A 24,713-nucleotide genomic window follows, 5' to 3' on the forward strand; every position below is an offset into this window, starting at 1 on the left:
CTTTTGGTGTCAATGCAGTCCCCTGATTGTCCCACTTACATGGGGAAGGCTAATTCCATCTGTTCCTCTGGACTCTCCTAATCTGTGCCCTGTTCCATAGCCAGCGGGCATCTGCCCTTGCTGCTCCTGGACTCTCTTCCTCTCCTGTCCCTCTAGCAACAAGATGATTCACTCTTTAGAAATTTGCTCTGTAAGGTTGAAAATGGCAGGGCCTTCCAGGTGTGGAGGCACAGACCTTTAGACCCTGCCAACACAGGGCAATCTCTGAGTTCATGGCCAGTCTGATCTACAGAGTGAGTTCCAGAACTGCCAACGTTATTATGGAGGGAAGAAGGAAGGGGCAGAGGAAGAGAGAAAAAGGAGGCAGACAGACAGATAGACAGACGGACAGTCTCTGCCTCAAAAACAAACAAAAGCAGGGTCCAAGAGTGGGTAAAGGTGCTTGCTGACAAGACTGATAGCCTGGACTTCATTCCTTGAACTCATAGGGTGGAAAGAGAAAAACTGACTTCTGCAAGTTTTCCTCTTATTTTCACACATGACATATATAGAATGTGTGTGTGTGTGTGTGTGTGTATGTATAAACAAATAAGCAAATAAATTAATATAAAATAAAATTATAAAGTTCAAATAGCAATGCACTCCCTAATCTCATGTCTGTGCAGAGGGGTTTCTCAAGATTTCATTCAGGTGCTATTTTTCATGTTCTCTCTCTCTCTCTCTCTCTCTCTCTCTCTCTCTCTCTCTCTCTCTCTCTCTGTGTGTGTGTGTGTGTGTGTGTGTGTGTGTGTGTGTGTAGTGAGGATATCCTACATACAAATTTTTGCCTTCCATCCCTATATTAAGAAAACAGAGGCCGGGCAGTGGTGGTGCATGCCTTTAATCCCAGCACTTGGGAGGCAGAAGGAGGTGAATTTCTGAGTTTGAGGCCAGCCTGGTCTACAGAGTGAGTTCCAGAACAGTCAGGACTACTCAGAGAAACCCTGTTTAGAAAAAACAAAAACAAACAAACAAACAAACAAAAACAAAAAAAAAAAGGAAAGAAAAGAAAATAGAGGCTGGAGAGATGGCTTAGTGGTTAAGGGCACTGTCTGCTCTTCCAGAGGATTGTGGTTCAATTCCCAGCAACCACATGTCAGCTCACAGGTGTCTGTGACAACAGTTCTAGGGGAATCTGACACCTTCACACAGATGTGATTGCAGATAAAACACCAATGCACATAAAATAAATTTTTAAAAAAATTAAAAGAAGGAAGGAAGAAAGGAAGGAAGAAAATAAGACAATGTTGGCTAGATTTGGCAACTAACACCTGTAACTTCAAGTGACAGTGGCAGGAGGATTGTCTCAAGTTCAAGGCCAGCCTGGTCTACATATTAAGTTCCAGGTCAGCCAAGGCTATATGACTTAGAGGAAAAAAAATCCCAAACACAAACATTTAAATAGCCCTGGTTTTTGCCAAGTTTATTGCCAAAGCCCTACTATTCTTTTGGATCGTTTAACTAAATTTTCCTTTCTTTTTAACTGTCAAATCTCACTCGTGGCCACCATCCTAATTCAAGCCCCTCTTATCATTATCATAATTATATTAATGCCATGGGCTTTTTCTTATTTACCCTACCCTTCATCTATCATACCTATTCATTTTACTGAATAAAAATTGAGGATTTAGTGTATGCCAAGCTCTTCATTATCTTACATTAGATAAAATGGATCCTTGTCCTACTTATCATTTATTTCCTAAAATATTGGTTTCTAAATGACAATGCACATTCCTCCCCCATGCCCTTCTGTGTTTGTATTTGCTGGTGTAGGTATTGAACCTAGAGCCTTAGACATACTAGGTGGGGTGGTTTGAATAAGAACAGTCCCCACAGGCTCAATTATGTCAGTGTTTACTTCCTAGTTAGTGATACTGTTTGAGAAGGGTTAGGAGGTGTGACCTTGTTAGAGGTGGTATGTCACAGGAGGTGGGCTTTGAAATTTCAAAAGCTCACTCCAGGCCCAGTGTCTCTCTCTGCCTGCAATTTATGGACCAGATATGAGTTCTCAGCCACAGTTCCAGTCCTATCACGGCCTCCCTGCTGCCACATTTCCCTGCCATGATGATCATGGACTAGCCCTCTGAAAGTATAAGGAAGCCCTTTTAAAATGCTTTCTTTTATAAGAATTGCCTTAGTCATGATGTCTCTATGGCAACAGAACAGTAATTAAGACACTAAGCAAACACTCTATCTCTGAGCTACATTAGTAGCATGACTCTTGGCTGTTTGAAATATGATCTTAGTGGGTAGTTCAGACTGGCCTTGCTCTATCTATCTAGCTTTCTATCTATCTCTCCCAGGCTGGCCCCAATTGATCCCGCTACTCCAGCATTCTGAGCTCTGGAATTACATGTTTACACAAACATGCCTGGCTAAGGCAATACTCATCCCGAACTCTGAGGTTCTGAGGTTCTTGCTCCTTTTTTTTTTTTTTCCTTCAAGACAGAGTTTCTCTATATAGCCCTAGATAGCCCTGGCTATTCTGGAATTCTCTCTTTGTAGACCAGGATGGTCTCGAACTCAAGAGATCCACCTGCCTCTACCTCCTGAGTGATGGGATCAAGGGCATGTACCATTACTGCCTGGCTGGCCCTTTCGCACTAAAACACGATTTTTATTTGATTTTACAAGTGTTTTGCCTGCATGCATGTATGTGCACTATGTGTATACTCGGTACCCTCAAAAGCCAGAAAAGACGATCGGATTCCCCATGACTGGAGTCATAGACAGTCCTAAGTTACCATGTCAGTGCTGGGAACTGAACCTGGCTCCTCTGGAAGAACAGCTGGTGCTCTTAAACACTGAGCCATCTCTTCAGTCTTCACCTTCAAATATAGTATTCTGTTCTATTTTCCCAGCAACACTCGTCTGTATATTTATTAGAGTGTCTTTCTATTCCTAGCCTCAAGTTTGTTCTTTTCCATTTTGTCCTATCTGGGATAGCACTGTTCTTTCCTACTTAATTCATTTAGCAGATACCAACTATTTACTACAGGCCAGGCTATGTTATCTTTAGGATAAAACCAGCTCTCCTGGCCACTCTCTCCATTTTCTTTCCAGAGGGCTTTCTTCTATTTTCTTTGCTTTCTTATTTTATTTGTTTGTTTGTTTGTTTTTAAGACAAGGTTTCTCTGTGTAGCCCTGGCCATTGTGAAAGTCAGTCTTTAGACAAGGCTGGCCTCAAACTCAAAAGATTTGCCTGTCTCTGGCTGGGATTAAAGGTGTTTGTCACCATTGCCCAGCTGCTCTCCTTACTTTCAAGTGTTCTTTTATTTCCTCTTTTCTCCTCTCTCCCTTCCCCTCCCCGATTTGACAGCATTTTGTATCACTCACGTTGCCCCAAGACTCACTAAGTAACAACCAGATTACTATTCTGAGTCCCAGATCTTCCAAAGAGATGAGATTACAGGGTATGCCCCTACGTTTACCCCAAACGTAGGAAGAATAGTCTGGCCCAGAACATCTTCGATCTGGCCTGTCATACAGATTCATTGCATAATCCTGAGACAATCCTGTACCGTGTCTGGTCCTGCTGAAGACAACTTACATACCTTGGGCTCATTTAAGGACTCAAATGAAACCAGTTTTTGTATGGCTTTTCAACAGATCATTTTAACCGTTTTAAATAGTTTGGGGAAAAAATACAAAGGCCATGTTGTGAAATGTGAACATTATTATGCCATATCTAAAATTCAGTGTTCAAAGGTTTATTTTTACATCCTTGTTGTCCAGTCTGCCCTCTAGCTCCCCGTTCCAAGCCATCTTCCTTCCCCAGCCTCACCAATAGCTATAACTACAGGAGCAAGCGGCTCTTGTTTTTACTATACATGGTCACACCCATTTACTTAATACAGGGAAACACACATTTTATCACGTGCCGGCAGATATATATATCGGGTGGCCTTACAGCAAAAACGTACCATCTTGGACTTTCAGCCAAGATTGCTGTACAGCTGTTCATCACTTGCGCCTCTCTCTTACCTCCCTCCTAAGAGTATCTAGGTGGTGGTGCCTGGGTCAAGTATCCTCCCAAAATGCCCGCCTCAACTGGCATTTACTAGGGAGGTAATACAGCGAGGATTTAAAGCCCATAGCTGTAGCCTCGGCTCTAGAGATCATGCACTGAGTTTAGGAGAGTAGATTCCCCCTCTGTGTCCCTCCACTTCCTCCTCTGTGCAGGACAGATAAGTAGTGCTAGAAGATAAGAAGTGGGAAGCACTTAGCGACGTGCTCACGTGTTTCTACTCATGCCTCCACTTGTTTCCTGAGGAAGTGTCCAGGCGGGCGCAGCACAGAGGCCGGAGGAGGAGCTGAGCAGGCGGCGCAGCAGCTCTCACTCACTCAGACCAAAACGCCATTAGTGCACGTCCATCCCCACCCCACCCCCATCCCCACCCCCATTCCCCACCCCAACCCCCGGCGTCTGTCAATCAAGCCGCAGCGGGGGCGGGGCGTGAAGGACAGGGCAGGGCGGGGCGGCGCTTCCGCTGCGCGAGGCCGCTCGGGGTCGCTCGCGGGAACCCGGCGCAGTCGGCAGTCCAGCGGGCCGCGCGGCCAGATGAAGGGTGCGATGGAGCCGGAGCCTGAGGTGCTGCTGCAGGAAGCCCGCGAGAACGTGGAGGCGGCGCAGAGCTACCGGCGGGAGCTGGGCCAGCGGCTGCAGGGGCTGCGGGAGGCGCAGAGGCAGGTCGGAGGGCCGCTGCGGGCCTTAGAGGGCGCGGGCCGGAGGGTGGGCGCGCGCGGCGGGGGCGCCCCGAGGCTCTGAGGAGGAAGGAGGTCGCAGACCTGTTGGGGACGTGACACGGGGAGGTGGATGCAGCGGATTTCTTGAAGGGAAAGATAAGTTTGGGGGACCGAGAAAGAATTCGGGGAGCGCTCCAAGAGCGGGGCACTTGGTGAGAGTAGGGGTGGCGTCCGAGTTTGAGCCACCGGAGCAAAATCCGAGGGATATCCGAGTGATGATCGAAGAAGAGAGTTAGGAGGAAGAGGGCACAGCGAGGGGAAACCTGCCGTAGATACTCGGTTTACAAAGCCTGAGGGCAGTGACCAGGGGACAGTAAAGGTGGAGACGAATTCGGTAGAGGGAGAGGGAAGAAGTAAGGAGAAATGGAGCAGTTGAGCAGCAGTAACATTAATGCCGAATGAATGGGGGCGGGAAGGGGGGGTTAATAGTTGAACATCTCACATGATCGCGAATGCCTTGGACAATCATTTAGAGTAATCTGTAGACAGGCTAGAACTGAAGGTGAAGGATGTTGAAGGGCAGAAGGAGCAAAACAAGATGTTTCAGGGAGGGTATACAAAGGTGAAGGGAAATGGAAAAACAGATTTAAAGAGAGGACTGCTAATAGAAGAGGTACATACACTTTCAAGTACTGCAGTTATCTCTCCACAAGGAAAGGTCGAAGAGAGAGAGAGAGGGGAAAGTCACATGGCTCCTCTCCACTCTCAAAGGTATTCAGAGAAAGATTAGAAGCCTCTGCTAATGCTAGGTAAGATATATAATCCTCACGTTACTATTAAGTGCTTAGTTAACGTTTTTTGAGTAAATGGAATTACATTAGAATTTCTCCAGGCCTAGTTTGCCACGCATATCATCACACTGGTAATCCCAATGCTGCTGTGCCGAAGCTGAAACTGGTGAAATAGTGCTGTGATAATCTTTTAGTATTGCCATCGTTAATATTTAGAATCTCTGTAGAGCTGGTGTAGGCCAGGCATCAACAGTTTAGCAAAAGCTGGGATGAGAATCTAGATATGACTTATGATTTAAACCTGATTTGGTGAATACTTTCAAGGTCTATCAATGCACACATCTGGATTTCCTATCGAAAGAATTTGCATTATTCCTTCTGCTATTTTGAAATAAATGTTGAAAATCTAGAACTTTAAAAAAGGTTTAAAATACTCCCTTTTATGTAACACTGTTTAGTCTGTGTATGCATCCAGTGTATTTTATCTTAGTTACCTCCCACTCCACCTTCTCAAATGTTTTTAAATTTTAATTTTTTATTATTCAAGACAGGGTTTCTCTTTGTAGTCTTGGCTGTCCTGGAACTTGCTTTGTATATCAGGCTGGCCTTGAACTCAGAGATTTGCCAGCCTCTACCACTCACCTTTTTTTTTTTTAAATGAGATTTTGCTAAGTAGCCAAGGCTGTCCTGGGACTGACTCATTCATTATGTAGCCCAGGCTGACAACAAACTGGAAATCCTCTGACATCAGCCTCTGGAGTTCTAAAATAACAGGCATGTTTCCACCATTCTTGGCTAAAGTACCCTGTAATAAATGACTAATGTTTCAGCCAGTTCATATATCTTACACATGAGCATGGCTGTTGTTCAACTCCTTATGTGATTAAGAGGCATTAGAGTTGGCACTAGAAGAATGAGGTAAGCACCTGGGTGTAGTACTTACTAATGTCTTGTGTGATGTGTTGAGTGCATTTTTTTTAATGCGATTCTCACCCTAGATAGTTAAATGTTCAGTTGCTAAACCTAGATATGTGGATATGGCTCAGTGATACTTGCCTAATAGATCTACAGCCCTGAAAAGAAAATGTTCTTTCATTTTATATTTACTTATTATTTATTTATCCATTGTGTTGGTGATGGAACACGGGGCTTTAGACATACTGGAAAACTGCCCTACCTCTTGGAAAATTAAGTTTTGAATTCAATAATTTAAAATCAGAACATATTCATTATAATTTGTTTGGCTCACTATGGTTTTTATTTGTCTTATTTTTGAAAGGCCTTGTCTCATGCTTGACACACCAAACCCTAAGAGCACACTGATCACAGTTTAGATTTCTGGTGACATTACTGACTGTGCTAAGGAATAGTGTCAGTCTCCTTGTCAAATGGAGTGTGTTTTGTTTCAGTTTCAAGTTACCACAGCTACTTCTAGCCTATTGTGCTTGTTCAGATTTGTAGAATTAGGCCCCTGTCAAGTTGAGTTTAAAGAAAGATCTGTGTTACAAAAATGTTATCAAAATAGGCAGGTGCCTTTGCTTAGTGGTTAGGATATTCTTAGAGTTCCAGTTCTTTGTAGATCGTGTATCATCAGATACATGGAGTTTGAGTAAAAATGTTGCTTTGGGAAGAATGAGAAGAGCAGAGAAGAAGGGTTGTTGCACTGGAGATGTATATATGTGTGTGTATGTGTGTGTGTGTGTGTGTGTGTGTGTGTGTATATATATATATATATATATGGATGTATGTGTGTGTATATATATATTTACTTGCTTTTACTTTTTTTTTTCTTTTTGAGAGATGGAATCCAAGGCTTTATGCATGCCAAGCAAATGCTTTGGCACTCTCCAATCCCATCCTCACAGACACCAGTAACTCCAGTTCTACACCCTCTTCTGGCCTCCATTGTCACCAGACACACACATTGGACACATACACACACACACACACACACACACACAGAGGCAAAATACCGAAATCCATAGCATAAAATTACAATTAAATAGTTAATTAAAAATTATTAGCAGGGCAGTGGTGCCGCATGCCTTTAATCCCAGCACTTGGGAGGCAGAGGCAGGCAGATTTCTGAGTTTGAGGCCAGCCTGGTCTACAGAGTGAGTTCCAGGATAGCCAGGGCTACACAGAGAAACCCTGTCTCAAAAAAACAAAACAAAACAAAACAAAAAACCAAAACCAAACAACCAAACAAAAAACTTTTCATGATTTTTGTCACGTGTTAAGAAATGGTATATATTTGGGCAGTGGTGGTAAATGCCTTTAATCCCAGCTCTGGGGAGGCAGTAGCAGGCAAATCTCTGTGAATTCAAGGACAGCCTGGTCTACAGAGTGAGTTCTAATACAGCCAGAGCTACACAGAGATACCCTTGAAAAACAAAACAAAGAATTGGTGTGTATGAAAGTCTGGGGGAAGAAGGATAAAAAATCTTTTAAAACAAGTAAAAAAAAAAAATCTGTTAAAAACATGTAGCAGTTTCTCTCCTTTGTGGTTAAGTTCAGGCCTTACCCTCTGTTTTCAGAGAAAAGGAAGTTCTGTGTAACTTACTAGTTTGTGCTTTTTGCTTTTGTTTTGTTTGCTTTGAGACAAGTTTTCCTGTTGTCCAGGCTGGCTTTAAACATGTTTTTTTTAGCTGAAGATGATCTTAACTCCTGCCTCCACCTCTGAAGTGATAAGAATACAGACATGTCACCCAGCTGATCCTACTGCTTAAGTTAAAGGCTAGAGATATGTTCAGTTTTCAGGAAACCAGATAATGTTCACAGCCAGCCTATTCTTACATGGAAATCATCAAGAATAGTTTTCTATATCTCTGGAATTCTTGGTACTAAGAACTGACTGTTAGGTCTAGAGAGATGGCTCAGCAGTTAAGAGCACTGCCTGCTCTTCCACAGGTCCAGAGTTCAATTCCCAGCAACCACATGGTGGCTCACAACCATCTGTAATGGGATCCGATGCCCTCTTCTGGTGTGTCTGAAGACAGCTGCAGTGTACTCACACATAAAATAAATACATAAGAAGGAAAAATAAACTAACCTCCATTCCCTTTAAATACTCACTTGTTCATTCACTCAGTAAATATTTATTGTGTTTCAGAGATAGTTCTAAGTCCTGTGTACTGAGGGAAATAAACCTTCATGAATTTACTCTGACCTGATAAGTATGTTGTCGTCCTTAAAAACAAACAAGAGAAGCATAGTCATGTATTTCATTTGAGTATTATGTATTTAACTTTTGCAGTATTTTTCATTACTTGTGTTATTTCTAGAACATTGATGTTTCTGCTTGTAAGCAGAGATTGCAGATCAAGGATGCCAGCAGTTCACTCAGGCCTGAAGCAGCAGTACCTTCAGGCCACTGCTAGAGTCTTAGGCCTAACACTTGAGGTTTGCAGATCCAGAAACTCCATCTTTCATCACTGAAGGGGGGGGGGGGTCAGAGTGAGGTACCAGAAAGTGTGTATAGTGAGAAATGCCAGTGTTTTAGTCTGTATGCAGACTGTGTGTTTTAGTCTATGTGCAGCTCACCCTATAAAATGACAATCTTGCCTTTCCTGTGTCTTTTAGTAGGGTGATTCCTTTAGCCTCTAGGCACTCACAAATTCAAGTATTTATTCCCTCAGAGTATATGTGAGATCCTAACTGAGGTACTATTTGGTCAAGGCTCTACCTAGCTCTGGCCAGCGGTGACCCCTGAGTACTTGCTACTGTAACTGTGGCCCATGACTTGCAGCAGTGACTTCATCTTGCCAAGAATGCAGAACCTTGGGCTTCAGACCAGACTCATTAAATCTACTTGCGCAAGATCCCTAGGTATTATAAGAAAACACATTATAAAGGGCTGGAGAGTTGGTTTAGTAGTTTGGAGTGCATACTTCTCTTTTAGAGGACTTAGGTTCTCTTCTCAGCCCTATGTCAAGTGGCTTACAGCCATCTCTAACTCTAGCTCCAGGGGATATAATGCCCCTGGCCTCCATAGTGTCTGCATTCACTACATAATACCTGCAACTCGCTTATATATACCAACTACATACATACATACATACATACATACATACATACATACAACTAAAGTAAAATAAATTCATGAAATAAAAAGAATACACATTAAAGACTGAGGTGGAAGTGCTCAGAGTCACCACCTCACTTCAGCAGGTCTTCTCTGATCTCTATGGTTTAAACTAAGATGATTTTTATTCTTTGTACTTTTTTTTCCCTTCAAGATTGAAATATTGTTTGGGCATGGTGGTGCATTTTGGAAATTCCATCAGTTAGGAGGCTAGAGGAGGAGGGGGATGATAAATTCTACACTTGCCTGAGGGACCTAGTGAGACTGTCTCAAAACAGTGTTGGAAATATCAGACATTTGTATGTTAGATAATTTTACCGAACATGCAACTGAATAAAATAATCTTATTATTTTATTTTTGGGGTTTTTTGAGACCAGGTCACTCTAAGTAGCTCTGGCTGTTTTGGAATTCACTGTGTAGACCATGTTAGTCTGGCCTTGAAGTCAGAGATCCACCTGCCTCTGTCTTTGGGTTTGGGACTAAAAGCTTGCATCCACATTATCTCCAGATGAATACTGCTTGCCTAGCATGTCTTTTTGTGATAGTAAAGCCTATAGCATGACCTTGAACTCCTGCTTGCAATTCTGCATCTGCCTCTAGAATAGTTTATATTATCATCCCATGTCAGCATTCTGGTTAGCATCTTTCATGTGTCTAGTCAACGAATATGTTTTCTGTATACTGTGTTTTTACTTAAAATTTATTTTTGTTTGTTCTTTTTCTTTGGTTGGTTGGTCTTTGAAGTATGGTCTCATTGTCTCTCTGATGGGCCTAGAACTGTCTAGTGCAGTGGGTTCTAATGTTGTTTTTCTGTCTCAGTCTTAAGAGTGCTGGCATGATAGACACCCGGTTTTCTTTTGTGTTTGAGGCAGGGTTTTACTGAGCTGCATTCCTGTGTTCAGAAGATCCTCTTGCATAGTCCTGTTAGTGACTGTGTCCGACACAGAGTTATATCTATATTAGTATTTTTTTTTGTTTAGATAATTGATTACAGATTACTTTTTGAAGAGTTAATTACTATCCTTGGGTTTTTTTCCCCCTTTTGTATAATACCAGGTTCTCTATAGCTCTTTATTTCCACAGGATTTGAAAACACACAGCAAACTAAAGACTCATGAAGAAAAAAATAGGCTATTTCAGAAAACCAAGACAGGAAGTCTTAGTAGCTCAGTGAAGAAAGGAAAGCGATTGTTGCCGCTTTTATCTTTCACTTCCCCTTCTGTTACTGTTTTCAAGACAGTGCAGGAATCTGTTTAGATGTATCTTGGTACAGTGTAACACTGTTATCGTGTCCTAATGAAACATCTAAATCTAGATCTAGGGGAAGCTAAAAACAAAATCATTTGAAAATAACCTATAATTACAGTCACAGATAGCTGTGGTTAATTAATATTTTGATGTATCTGTTAGTGCATATTCAACAGAGGTGAGAAACTGCTGTATATATAACTATGTATCTTATATTTTTCTTTTGATTAATAGTATAAGCATTTATTAAGAATATTTTCCCATAAGAGAGCTTGGGATATTGCTCTCTTGTGTATGCTATGCAAACAGTCTACCAACAGAAACTCATTACCAGCTCACAAACTGTCTTTATTTCATTTTATTTTAATTTATTTTAAGACAGTCATGATGACATGTGCCTTTAATCACAGCACTTGGGAGGCAGATTCATGTGAATATCTCTGAGTTCAAAGCTAACCAGGTCCACATAAGAGATCTTCAGAGAGCATTGGATCCACAGGTAATTATGACCTGACTCTGGTGTGTTCTGGGAATTGAACATTAGTCCTTTGCAAGACCAGCAAGTATTCTTCTTAATCACCGAGGTTCCTCTCTATCCCATAGTTTTATGAGTTATAAGTCGTATAAGTCTGCAAGCTATTTAGAGTTTTTTTTTTTTTTTTTGGTTTGTTTATTTTGTTTTTGGTTTTTTTCCAGACAGAGTTTCTCTGTGTAGTACTGGCTGTCCTGGAACTCACTCTGTAGACCAGGCTGGCCTCGAACTCAGAAATCCACCTGCCTCTGCTTCCCATCCCAAGTGCTGGGATTAAAGGCGTGCACCACCACTGCCTGGCTATAGTTTGTTTTTTATATGGATTATAATATATACATACTTTTTTTGTTGTTGTTGTTGTTGGTTTTTCGAGACAGGGTTTCTCTATGTAGCCCGGGCTGTCCTGGAACTCACTCTGTAGACCAGGCTGGCCTCGAACTCAGAAATTCGCCTGCCTCTGCCTCCCAAGTGCTGGGATTAAAGGCGTGTGCCACCACTGCCCAGCCATACTTTTTTTTCTTACTCTTGGTTTTTTTTTTTTTTTTTTTTGTTTTGTTTTGTTTTGTTTTGTTTTCTCTTTCAAGACAGGGTTTCTCTGTGTAGCTTTGGCTGTCCTGGAACTCACTCTGTAGACCAGGCTAGCCTCGAACTCAGAAATCTGCCTGCCTCTGCCTCCCAAGTGCTGGGATTAAAGGCGTGCGACACCCCACCCCACCCCACACCCACTCTTGGTTTTTTTTTTTTTTTGAGATGGGTTTCTTTGTATAGCCACCATGTCCAGAGAATTAGTTTTGGTTTTGTTTTTTGTTTGTTTGTTTGTTTGTTCTTGGTTTTTAGAGAATGAGTTTTTTAAGGTCAAGATCATGACATTCATTGTCTTTTGTTTTTTTAATTAATTAACTTTTATGTGTGTTAGTGTTTTTCTTGCATTTATGTCTGTGTGAAGGTGTTGGATTCTCTGAAACTAGGGTTACAGACAGGTGTGCTCACACAGCTGCCTTGTGGGTGCTGGGAATTAAACCTGGGTCCTCTGGAAGAGCAGCCAGTGCTCTTAACCACTGAGCCACCTCTCCAGCCCTGCTTCATTCATTTTTACAACCCCAATTCCTAGCACTTACTAAACCTCAATAAACATGTAAATGAAAACCTTTATAAATGTGTGGGTGTAGTTTTGCATAGATCCTTCTTAGATTGTAATTTTGATTATGTGTATTCTTTTCATTAATGCAGCTAATCAAGAGTTAAACATCTATCAAATAATGCGGTTTAGTTATCTCCTGCTGTGTAATAATTACCAAAGTTCAACAGCTTAGAAGCAACAGTGTTAGTCCTCTGGTGCAACACATTCATAATCTCATCACTAAGGCTGGGGGAGGAGGATTTCTAGGAGTATGAGGCTAGCCTGTGCTACATAATGAGTTCCAGGCCAAGGCTACATAATAAGACACTTTCTTATTATATCTGCCTCTGCCTCCTGACTTCTAGGATTAAAGGTGTGGTCTTAATTTAGATTTAAATACATTTTATGATTTCTTTAAATGCTGTATTTATTTTATGTGCATTGGTATTTTGTCTGCATGTATAGCTGTGTGAAGGGGTCTGAAACTTGGGAGCTGGAGTTACAGAGTTGTGAGCTGCCATGTGTTTGCTGGGAATTGAGCCTGGGTCCTCTGGAAGAGCAGCCAGTGCTCTTAACTGCTGAGCCATCTCTCTAGCCCCAACTTTATGACCTTTTGTTAACTAAACTCTGGAGGAAAGTGTGTCAGTTGTGTGTTGTTTTATATCAGTGGGTAATATTTTGTGAGCTCATCATCTTGTTAACTTAAAAAAGTTACTTAAGTTTAAACTCAGCTTCAATGAGTTTAAATAATCTTGCAAGGGTGACAGCAAGCACTTAATTCCAGCACTGAGGAGGCAGAGGCAGGCAGATAGATCTCTGTGAGTTCCAGAAAAGCTAGGGCTATGTAGAGACCCTCTCTCCTAAATAAATAAATAAATAAATAAATAAATAAATAAATAAATAGAATAATAAAAAGTTTTAATGATCTGTCACACTGGAGGTTTCAGTAGGAGTTCAGAATGTAGCTGATGAATATAAAGTGTATACATTACAGTTTCCTGCTGGAGTCTTTGAGTTGTCTGCCATTTATACTTTCTTTCTCTCTTGGCTGGCCTAGAACTTGCCTCATAGACCAAGCTGGCTTTTGAGTTCACAGAGATTCGCCTGCTTCTGCCTCCTGAGTACTAAGAGTAAAGGCGTGGTGGCTAAAATTCTCTCTCTCTCTTTTAAATTATATATATATATATATTAATTAATATTAGCTGTCTTCATACACACCTGAAGAGGGCATCGGATTCCATTACAGATGGTTGTGAGGCACCATGTTGTTTCTGGGAATTGAACTCAGGACCTCTGGAAGAGCAGACAATGCTCCTAACCACTGAGCCAGCTCTCCAGTCCTCCATTTATATTCTTAAATCTGTTTTGTTACAGAGATATTGTTGTCCTTCATCAGTGGTTCTAAACCTCCCTAGTTCTTCAACCCTTTAATACAATTCTTCGTGTTGTGGAGACCCAATCATAAAATTATCTTCATTGTTAATTCATAATTGTAATTTTTCTACTGTTAGAATTGTATTGTAAATATCTGTGTTTTCTGATGGTCTTAGGTGACCCCAGTGAAAGAGTTATTTGACCACCAGAGGGGTCTTGACCCACTGGTTGAGAACCTCTGACCTAGTTGGCTAGTTATCATTTGAGATTGAGGATTGTTAAATACATGATGATTTGTTCAGGCACAAGGAATATGTGATATAGGAGCTGAGAATACAGTCCAGTTGGTAGTTTATCTAACATGCGTGAAGCGTGGGCTGGATCCGTAGCACTATAGAGTGCTTGTGTAATCCCAGCACCTGTCGTGGAGGCAGGATCAGTTCAGGATCATCTTTGAGTGAGCTGTATAGCAAGTTCAAGGCCAGCCTGGAAAACATCTAGGAGGAAAAAGATGGTATAATAGTGTCTTCAGACACTACTAGACTTACTGGTTTTCCTGGGAACCATTTATTTATCAGCGTTGTTTCATAGTATAGCACTGGCTAGTCTGGAACTTACTCAGTACATCTCTGGCTTTTGCCTCTACATTTGGGTATTTGGGTTACAGAAGTGTGCCATCATGGTTGGAACTTCTTAAAATCACGTCTGTAAGTAAAAACCACCTCAGTATCAAGAACGTGGCTCCTGGACTCAGATGTGGGGCACAGTGAAGTCTTTGTAACTAGTTGAGTTTTAGAGCTGCCTTTCCCTCTGTTGTAGACAGTGCAGACTCTGAGAGCTATGGTGCTGCAGTGAGATAAGAGGAAACACATTCGACCACCTCAAACAGGGAGACTCATCAGTGCACTGTTTTCATGAAGCCAAGAAACTTCATACTTGATTACTTATATGGTTGGATTAATGTTGACTGAGCTTTAGATTGTGAGCTATTTTGAAGAAGAAGAAGAAAATGATATAAGGGAAAAAATATAGATTTAGAAAGGCAGTAGTTGGTATTCTGTGAACAACAGACACCAAATCCATGCATGATGAGTACCTGCGAGGTGGGTTTAGAAGTGGAGTCTCCCTTCCACAGCCCTCACTGATACTTCTGTACTTCTCCTTTCCCCTGAGGGTCTGAGATAAAAACAACATAACATGGGCTTGCAATTTCTGAGGGAGCTTTTGGATTCTTTCTAAAGAGGAAATTGACTTTACCTAACCAGGGCACTTCCTGCATATGCTGTATCCGTTAAAGACCAGGCAGGACCTTGTTGGTTCAGTGCTCAAGTGCAGAGTTTCCTCTTAGAGGAAGGTCTGAAATGTGGCACAGTGCGCTGGCTTGATGACTTTATTCTATCGATATTGCATTTGTAAATCAACCATGGTCTTAAAAAATTCAGGTTCTGAATTTTTTTTTTAAAAATTTTAAATTAAATTTAAATTAAAAAAATTTAATTTTTTAATTTTAATTATTTAATTTTAATTTAATTAAATTAAAAAAATTTTTTAAAAAATTCTATTCTTAGCTCACTTGGGAGTGTATTTGCCTAGCATGCATGAAGCTGGACACGGGAGGCCTACCTGTAATATCAGTATTGGAGGGGTGGAGGAAGAAGGATCAGAAGTTCGGGGTCCTCTTGAACTACATACGAGTTTGAAGCTTGGTATCCATAGATCTTGTCTTTCAAAATAACAACAACAACAAAACCCATACATTAGGTCTAGAGCCTAATACTGCACATTGCTAACAATATAAAATCAAAGGGCATTCTTTCTGTAGTTTTTTTCTTTATGTTATTTTTTGGTTTTTCAATACAGGTTTTCTCTGTGTACCCTATGCTGGAATTTGCTCTGTAGACTAGGATGACCTTGAACTCAGAGATCCACTTGCCTCTGCTTCCCAAGTGCTGGATTAAGGGCTTGTACTGCCATCAACCACCACCTTAAAACTGAAACTTATTTTGGATATATTCATCCTTGATAGATTTGTGTGTGTGTGTGTGTGTGTGTGTGTGTGTGTGTGTGTGTGTGTGTCTGTGTCTCTGTGTCTCTGTGAGTCTATGTGTATTTGTGTATACACAGGTACTTCTAACACTCTGGTCAATAGAAAGCTGGCAAGAGGATTAGGTTAGTATATAATATGTCATAAAAGCAAAATGTTGGTTTTTGGAGCCCAAAATTTTTGTTTTATTGCTGGAGATTGAATCCAGAAGCTTGCACTGCTGGGCAAGTGCCTTAGGACGAGGTCATATCCCAGTTCATGTGCTTGTTATAACTTAACTGTCCAACTTATAGTTAATATTTGAGAGAAAATGGACTGTTTTATTCATTACATTTTAAACAACATCTGGTGACTGTACAAACAGCTACTTGCTTTCAGAATATATGTGAGAAGATACAAAGACTTTTCTGTCATAACACCTGGCACAAAGATTTTTAAACTTGGCTCTGTGGACTGAGGACAGTGTATCTCAAAATTTGGGCAGAATCACCAATGTGCTTGTGACAAGTGAGAGTTATGAGCATACACCTCTCCTGCTCCTCATAAGCTGTGTTCAGTTAGTCTCAACCCTAGCAGTCTAACAGGGAGCACACAGAACCCTTTTGCAAAGAACATTTCATAATTACAACTCGCTCGATTATCAGCCAGCCAGTCTAGCCAATCACCGAGGTTCATGATCAGTGAGAGACTGTGTTTACCAAAATGAGATGAACTGTGATCTAGGAAGACATTTGAGCCCATGCACGTATCTGTATATGCACACACACAGACAGACACAAAAGTAAAGCAAGTTTGTTAAAAAAAAAAAAAAATGACAGCAGCAGCAACAACAAAGCTGGTTATGGTGACATATGCTTGTCATCAAGAGGCCACGTGAAACAAGCAAACATGAGGGAAGGATTACACGATCTCACTTCTGTGGAATCTGAAAATGGCCCAATTCATAGGAGCGTGCAGTAGAATATTGGTTAGCAGGAGTGAGGTGGGAGAAATAGTGATATGGTGGCCCCAAGGCGCAGTGCTTCTGTGATGTGATGAACATATTCTAGGGCGCTAATCTATAAGATAGGGACTGTGGCCTATGCTGTATTGTATTTTGCAAATTGCCAAGAGAGAGCTTCAGTATTCTTAACACAGAAAGTAATCATTGGGTGGCAAGATGACTTGTTGGATAAAGGTGCTTGCTTCAAGTCTGACAACCTGAGCTTAGTCTTTGAGGCCCATATGGTGGAGGGGGAGAACTGACTTCCAAAAGTCATCTTCAGACCTCAACATACAGGTGAAGGCCCAGGCGAGCGCCTGCATACGAGTTCCCTACGTACGTTCTCCCTGCCCCACTTCTCTCTTTCTCTTTATGTAGTTTTAAAAGTTTTCTTTAACTACATCAAACCAGGCATGGTGGCTCCCATCTTTCATTCCAGCACTCTCGGATCTGAGTTTGAGGCCAGCTTGGTCTACAGAGTGAATTCCAGGAGAGTCAGAGGAACACAGGGAAACCTTGTCCCCCCAAAAACAAAGGAAAAAAAATAAAGTATCTATGTCAAAAGATGGATATATTGATTAGCTTGACAGAAGTATCAACTATTTATATGTGATTCAAAACACAGTGTACCTTGAGAGTATATAATTCAATTAACAAAATATTTCTCTGTGAGACAGGGTCTTCCTATATAATCTGAGCAAGCTTCAAATTTATGAGGCTTTAGCCTCGGCCTCCTGAGTGCTGGTATTACAGGTGTGTTCTCCCATGCTTAGCTACATTTAAATTGTCTGCTAAACTGAAGTCAGAGGATCATAGGATCAGAGCAAGCTCTAGGCCAGCCAGAGCTATGCTGAAGACCCTGTCTCATTCTCTACCCTGCTTTTTAAATAACTGCAATCTGGGTTGATGATGTGCCCTGTAATCCTAGCACTTGGAAGGTAGGAAGATTATAAACTTACTATGTAATGTGGGTTACATAGTGGGATCTTGTCTTAATTTAAAAAAGCAAGGGAAGGCAGCATTGTGGTTTTTTTAAATAACTCAGCAGTAGAATGCTTATTCAGCATGTATGAGGCCATAGATTGAATCCCAGCACAGCATACAATCATTTTTAATGAGTGGAAGATGGGAGTTGTGTGATACAATTAAGTAATTATGAATGATGTAATTATGAATGATGACTCTAACTTTGTGCAAAGATTCTGAATTTGAGTTTTTATGTTCTTTTTAGATAAAGGAGAGTGCTTCACAGACAAGAGATGTCCTCAAACAGCATTTTAGTGATTTAAAAGGAACCCTTGGGAAGCTATTGGATGAGCGATTGGTGACCCTTTTGCAAGAGGTGGACACCATTGAACAGGAGACCATCAAACCACTAGATGACTGCCAGAAGCTCATAGAGCATGGGGTCAACACTGCAGATGACCTGCTCCGAGAAGGTGGGCCGAAGGAAACCTGTTAAATCCTTATACTCCGATTGATGCCTGGGTGATTTCTTAGGATGCTAGCAGACTTCTACCATCTGAAGAGTGCCTGGGATGTTTCTGTCTTGAAATAGTTTATAATACAGGTCCATAGATAAGCTGTGAGGAGCTCTGTATAATCAAAATAATGATTAGAATCATTTAAAAAACTAAGAGTGATTGTTTCAGAAGGTTCCATGATTTTGGTATCTAATTCACATTTTTTGAGGGTTCCTCTATGTAGCTCTGACTGTCCTTGAACTCAGAGATTTGTCTGTCTTCACAGATTTTGTATATTTACTGTTTTGTATTTTTGAGACTGGGTCTCCTGTTACTGTGCAGACGGTCATCAGTTAATTCTCAGCAGTCCATTTGACCAAACAGCAGGAGCGCTAGGCTTACTGCTATGAACCATCACACCTAACTTCAGGTTTAGTTCTGTCCCAGTATTTAGGCAGATGTTGTTGTGTTGTTAAGACACATATAGGTCTTAGTGTGATCACTATCTTCCTTCTTGGTGTTAACCTTCCTACTTCCAGGATGGACATTTGTTAGGTATTTCAAATAAGAAGGTAACAGTTCTGTTCTTTAGAGTTTGTAATTCATGGGAGTAACGCAAAATCTTAAGAACAAAGGACTCTGTCTGGAGAAGTACAGGACAGCCCTCTGTGGGAATTCCACAGAGGCTTGAAGAAATTCATGAACAAAGGAGAAAGAGGCCGCTGTGATTCTGAGCAGAAGTAACATCAGGAGTGGAGTGAATGTTTCCAGTGAGAGTTATGTAATGAGATTTGCCCAGGCCTTACAATTGCTGTGTAGCTAATTGTAATCCTCAGTGAGCCGTGTTTATCTTTTACTGACATAATGGTGCCTTTGAGAAAATTCTTTTTAGCAGAACCACAGACCGTCTTCCCCTGGAGGCTGTGAATTTGGAAACAGACCCAGAAGCAGGTCAGCACAGGGCAGGAGTGTGCACACCCATCACATTGAGGACTGTGCTTTCATTTTTAAAAATAAATCCTTTGAGAGACATACTTGTTTGTCCTAGCACGTAATGCTTGAGGATTTTTTTATAGTTGAGAAATATTTTAAATTTTTAATTCTTCACTCTTCCTCTCAAGGAATAAAAGCCCCGCCCCCATGTGTGTTTATTAATTTTTTTTGTTTTATGAATATTTTGCCTGCATTTATGTATGTGTACCATGTGTCTATGGAGGCTGGACCCCCTGAAAATAGAGTTATAAATGCTTGTGAACCATGTGGGTGCTAGGAAACAAACCTGGTTCCTCTGCAAGAGCAATTGCTCTTAATCCCTGAGCCATGTCTCCAGCCCCTACTTTTTTTTTTTTTTTTAAAAGACAGAGCCTCATAACACAGGCTGGCTTTGAACTTCCTGTTAGCTAAAGGTGCCCTTGAATTTCTGATCACACTGCCTCTACCTCTCAGGTGCTAGATGCTTTTGAAGAAGCATTCAAAGTGTCTGTTTTCTTTCAGTTTTCTTTCGGTGGTGGCGCACGCCTTTAATCCCAGCACTTGAGAGGCAGAGGCAGGCGGATTTCTGAGTTCGAGGCCAGCCTGGTCTACAGAGTGAGTTCCAGGACAGCCAGGGCTACCCTGAGAAACCCTGTCTCGAAAAACCAAAAAATAAAAGAAGGCAACAGGAGTATCTTGTGATTTGAGGCCAATCTGGTCTTCATAGCAAGTTTCAGGCCTGTCAAGACTATATAGTGAAAAGTTGAGTAAAAAGCACTGGCCAGGTAGCTCAGTGGATGAAGGAGCTTGGTGCCGAGCCTGGCAGCCTGAGGTAGGTCCCTGAAACTCACATGGTGGAAAGAACTAACTCACACAAGCTGTCTTCTAGCCTCCACATGTGTATATATCTTTGTCCAGTAAATTAATGTAGGAAAAAAAAAAAAACAGGATAAAAAACCTTAAAGAATCGATAGGAATAAGGAAATGTCCCTGGCCTTCTGCTGTGTATAAAACTGGTTGTTGGACTAGATTTTCAGTTATAGAACAGAATCTTTGGTGTCTGGCAAAATTTTGCCAACCCCCCTTTCTCTCTGGCTTAGCAAGTCATTTTGAGACCTTGTTGGTGTGTCACTCGGGAATTAACTTTCAACAATGCTGGAAATCCACTAGACACGAACCGTGTTGGTTATTGGATTTGGTTATTTGGTACTGACTTTTAAATGTGGCTGGTTTTGTACTCAGCTGGTTTTCTTACCCTCAATTGTAGGTGAGATTGCCATTCTTGGTGGTATCGGAGAGCAGAATGATAAATTGTGGAACTTTACCAAAAAGGCCTCACACATTCAGTTGGACAGGTAACAGAGCTGTTCCCTTGGACTTGTTTTTAAGCACTTAAAGTATTTTGCTTTCCTCCCAATTTTTCTGCCAAAAAAAAGCCTGATTCTAGGAAATAGAGAATCTGTTTTTCAGAATTATACTGCCCATTATCATTACTACTAGTGTTAGACAGTTGTGGTTGGAATCTTTGACATAGTATTATTATAGATTCTTTTCTAGTCCAGTAGAGAAGAGAATTGTTAAATTCTAAAACTTGTGGTGCCTGCTTTCAAAGCAGCACACAGTGAAATTGGAGCAGTACATAGACGATCTTTATAGTTCCTATACAAGAAAAAAAACATTTTGAATGCCTTATTAAAACCAACTCTTATTTCAGCACACAAGATTTTTTGATATAAACTCGATAGTTGTGAGTTATTAATTTTGTCTTTTTTTCTTTTTTCTTTTTTTTTTTTTAAGGCAGAGAGTCTCACTGTGTATATAGCTTAGGCTAACTTCTGGCTTACAATTCTCCTGCCTTAGACTCTGGAGTGCTGGGATTGTAAGCATGTGTTACCACAGAGTTTCCAGTTTTTTTGTCTTGCTTATAATCATCGGGGAAGAGAATCTTTATGTAATGTAAAGATGAAAGCCTCTCACAACAAATGCTTCAGCATTTTCCTTATTTGCTGAGGCCTTTAGTGTTCTTCTAGCACATGACCAGTCTAAAATAGTCCTTGATTTCCATCTCCATGTCAAGCATGTTTTAAACACTTGAACTTTGTTTCCTCAGCTTACCAGAAGTGCCTTTGCTAGTTGATGTACCTTGTTTGTCGGCTCAGTTGGACGATTCCATTCTTAACATAGTGAAAGACCACATTTTTAAGCATGGAACAGTAGCTTCCCGCCCACCAGTACAGATTGAAGAATTAATAGAGAAACCTGGAGGCATCATAGTACGATGGTGTAAGGTATGTGCCAAATTGCAGAAGTGGTTTCAACACTATGGGTTTGTGATTGGAGGCTTTTACAATTCTTTTTCTGAACTAATACATTTTTCTTTTTTCAAACAAAAATCTCTCTCTCTCTCTCTCTCTCTCTCTCTCTCTCTTTCTCTCTCTCTCTATCTGTCTATCTATAAATATATAAATAAAATTAAATTCACAGAAAATGTAGACCAAGGTAGTTCTTCTAGTATCAAATAGAGCTCAAGTTTTATTTGTTTTGTGTGCTGGCAGTCAGAGCCCCTTGAAAGGACTTCTAACATCAGTGAGACCAAATAACAAGTATTTCCTTGTGTAACACTTAATGAATTGACGAATTCTCCCATTCTTATTGCTTCGAAAGCCAGAAGAGTGCATTTTCAACATCTTAATATTTGTTAAGATTTCTAAAGTATAGGCCTGTTGTGGAGGTGCACACTTTCAATCCCAGAACTCAGGAAGTAGACAGAGGTATATCTCTGATTTTGAGGCCAGCCTTATCTATATAGTGAGTTACAAGCCAACCAGGACTACATACTACTGTGTATCAAAACAAAGCAAATAGTAACAAAATAAATATTTCTGTAGTTTCCTTATCTTTGGTATTGCCCAGTATTCTGTTTTTTATATTATACATTTTTTATAAATATGTATGTGTGTGTGTGAATATATTCTTTAAATATATATGTGTGTGTGTGTGTGTGTGTGTGTGTGTTACTATATTTTGGTTTTTAGGTTTTTTTGTTTGTTTGTTTTCTTTTGTTTTTTCAAGACAGTTTCTCTGAGTAGCCCTGGCTGTTCTGGAACTCACTCTGTAGACCAGGCTGGCCTTGAACTCAGAAATCCACCTGCCTCTGCCTCCCAAGTGCTGAGATTAAAGGCATGTGCCACCACTGCCCAGCGTGTTACTATATTTTAATTAGAAACCATGTCCTAATTAGCCATTGTACCTTAGCTGTTGATAAATCATTCAGACCGAGCAACAGCCCAGTAGGTAAAGCACTTGCCACCAAGCTTGGTGAGTTTGATCTCAGGCATTCAAATGTTGAAGAGAGAAAATTGATTCTCAGAAGTTCTCCCCTGACCTTCACTTGCACACTGTACAATATATACAGAAACACATGTATACACATATGTCTGTACCAGTGTATACAAGATGGCTTCTATAAGCTAGTTCCTTAAATTAATTTTTTTAAATTGAAGCCTTCATATAGAAGAAAGAAAAAAATGCATTTGCTCGATTAAAACAAGGACTCTCTTAGTACCCACATTCTCTACTGCTGTCATCATCAAAAGTTCCAACAACAAAAACCCACAAAGACTGTACTTATTTCCAGGGGTTTTTTGCTTGCTGATTGCTTTGTTGTTGTTCATTGTGTCTTATTTGTGTTTCTTTGTGCACACATGTAAGTTTTATGCTAAAGTATACCTCACTGTAAAGTGATGAGATCTTAGTGTATTGGACCTGTATTAGGTAATGACAGATGTTTACTCTAAATGGTTTGTGAATTGGTTTTGGAGGGAAGGTCAGAGCATTGCTATGTAGAACAGGCTAGCCTCAAACTCATCCCAATCCTCCTATCTTGCTTTCCCAAGTGTGGGATTACAGGTGCATTTTACCATACTTGGTGTGAATATTGTCTTCACCAGTACTTAGGATTGTCAGACTTATGCTTTGCTCAAATGCTCTCATTCTGGTTTTTCATTGTATTTTCATATTTGGCTGAATATTTCTTTAAAATGATTTATTCATTTAATTTATATGAGTACACTGTAGCTGTCTTCAGACACACCAGAAGAGGGCATCAGATCCTATTACAGATAGTTATGAGCCACCATGTGGTTGCTGGGAATTGAACTCAGGACCTCTGGAAGAGGAGTCACTGCTCTTAACTGCTGAGCCATCTTGCCATCCCTTGGCTGAATATTTTATATTCAGACTTTTATTCATATCTTTGGCTTTTTTTTCCCTTTAAACTTTGAGCTTGAGCTTGTCATATAGCTAAGGTTGGCCCAGAACTTTCTGTGGAGCTGAGGCTATGACTCAGTGGTAGAGTGCTTGCCATACAAGGTACTGGCTTCAATCCCTAGTACTATATACACACAAAACAAATAAAGTGTTCAGTGTGTGGCTTAGGCTAATTCCAGATCCGTGGTCACCTTGCCTTGCCCTTCCAAGTGCTGAGATTATAGCTATGTTCCTCTGTTCAGCTGTTCTTCCCCTCATCCTTTCTTTTTAAGTTACATTTTATTTATTTTTGTGTGCATGGACATGTATGCCATTTCACGTGTCTGGAGGGCAAACTCCTGTAGGAGTTGGCTTTCATTCTTCAGTGTGGGTCTTAGGGCTTGACTCACGTCTCCTGGCTTTGTGTCAGGCACCCTCCTGCTGAGCCATTTTTGAAACAGAATCATTTATAGTCCAGAGCAGCCTTGTGCTTGCTATGTAGTTAGGATGGAGCCTCTTTTCTACTTTCCCAACTGCTGTGGTTAGAGGCAGTGTTACCATTCCCAGCTCCAGCATGGATAATGTTAAAGACACTTTTCTTTTTTTTTTCTTTTCTTTTCTTTTTTTTTTTTTTTTTGGTTTTTCAAGACAGGGTTTCTCTGTGTAGCCCTGGCTGTCCTGGAACTCACTCTGTAGACCAGGCTGGCCTCGAACTCAGAAATCCACCTGCCTCTGCCTCCCAAGTGCTGGGATTATTAAAGACACTTTTCAAGTCTGTTAAAAAAGGAGAACGCTGGTAAGATGGCTGGCAGATAAAGGCATTTGTGGTGAAGCCTGACAAACTGAGTTCAATCCCTGGAGCTCACGTGTAGGAAAGAACTGGCTCCCACAAGCTGTCCTCCAACCTTCATGTGTGCATTGTAGTAAACATAAGTATGTGTACACACATACATACCACACGAAGAAGAAAGGAACCAGGCATGGGAACATAAACTTGGGATGCCAAAGCAGGAAGATGGTCAGTTCAGGGCCATGCTGGAAGGTAGAGTAAGACTCAACTTTCAGAAAAGTAAAGAAGGAAAGGAGAAGCAACCGGATATGGTAATGCAAACCTATGATCCTAGCCTTC

At 40.8% G+C, this 24,713-nt stretch overlaps 1 protein-coding gene across 2 annotated transcripts in view; it reads left to right on the top strand.

Annotated features, from left to right (window-relative positions):
* Window positions 1-4,497: 4,497 nt before the first annotated feature.
* Window positions 4,498-24,713, top strand: part of Crlf3 (cytokine receptor like factor 3) — a 33,906-nt gene continuing 13,690 nt past the window's right edge. The window contains exons 1-4 of one of the 2 annotated variants that reach the window (XM_034507392.1): window positions 4,498-4,729; window positions 18,133-18,340; window positions 20,604-20,691; window positions 21,447-21,624. In XM_034507392.1, coding sequence (XP_034363283.1) covers window positions 4,601-4,729; window positions 18,133-18,340; window positions 20,604-20,691; window positions 21,447-21,624 — 603 coding nt within the window. In that variant the 5' untranslated portion in view covers window positions 4,498-4,600. The remainder of the gene's footprint in view (window positions 4,730-18,132; window positions 18,341-20,603; window positions 20,692-21,446; window positions 21,625-24,713) is intronic. The other variant, XM_034507393.2, reaches the window with a different exon arrangement.

This window comes from Arvicanthis niloticus, chromosome 6 (genome assembly GCF_011762505.2).
Source record: "Arvicanthis niloticus isolate mArvNil1 chromosome 6, mArvNil1.pat.X, whole genome shotgun sequence".
NCBI classification, from domain to species: domain Eukaryota; kingdom Metazoa; phylum Chordata; class Mammalia; order Rodentia; family Muridae; genus Arvicanthis; species Arvicanthis niloticus.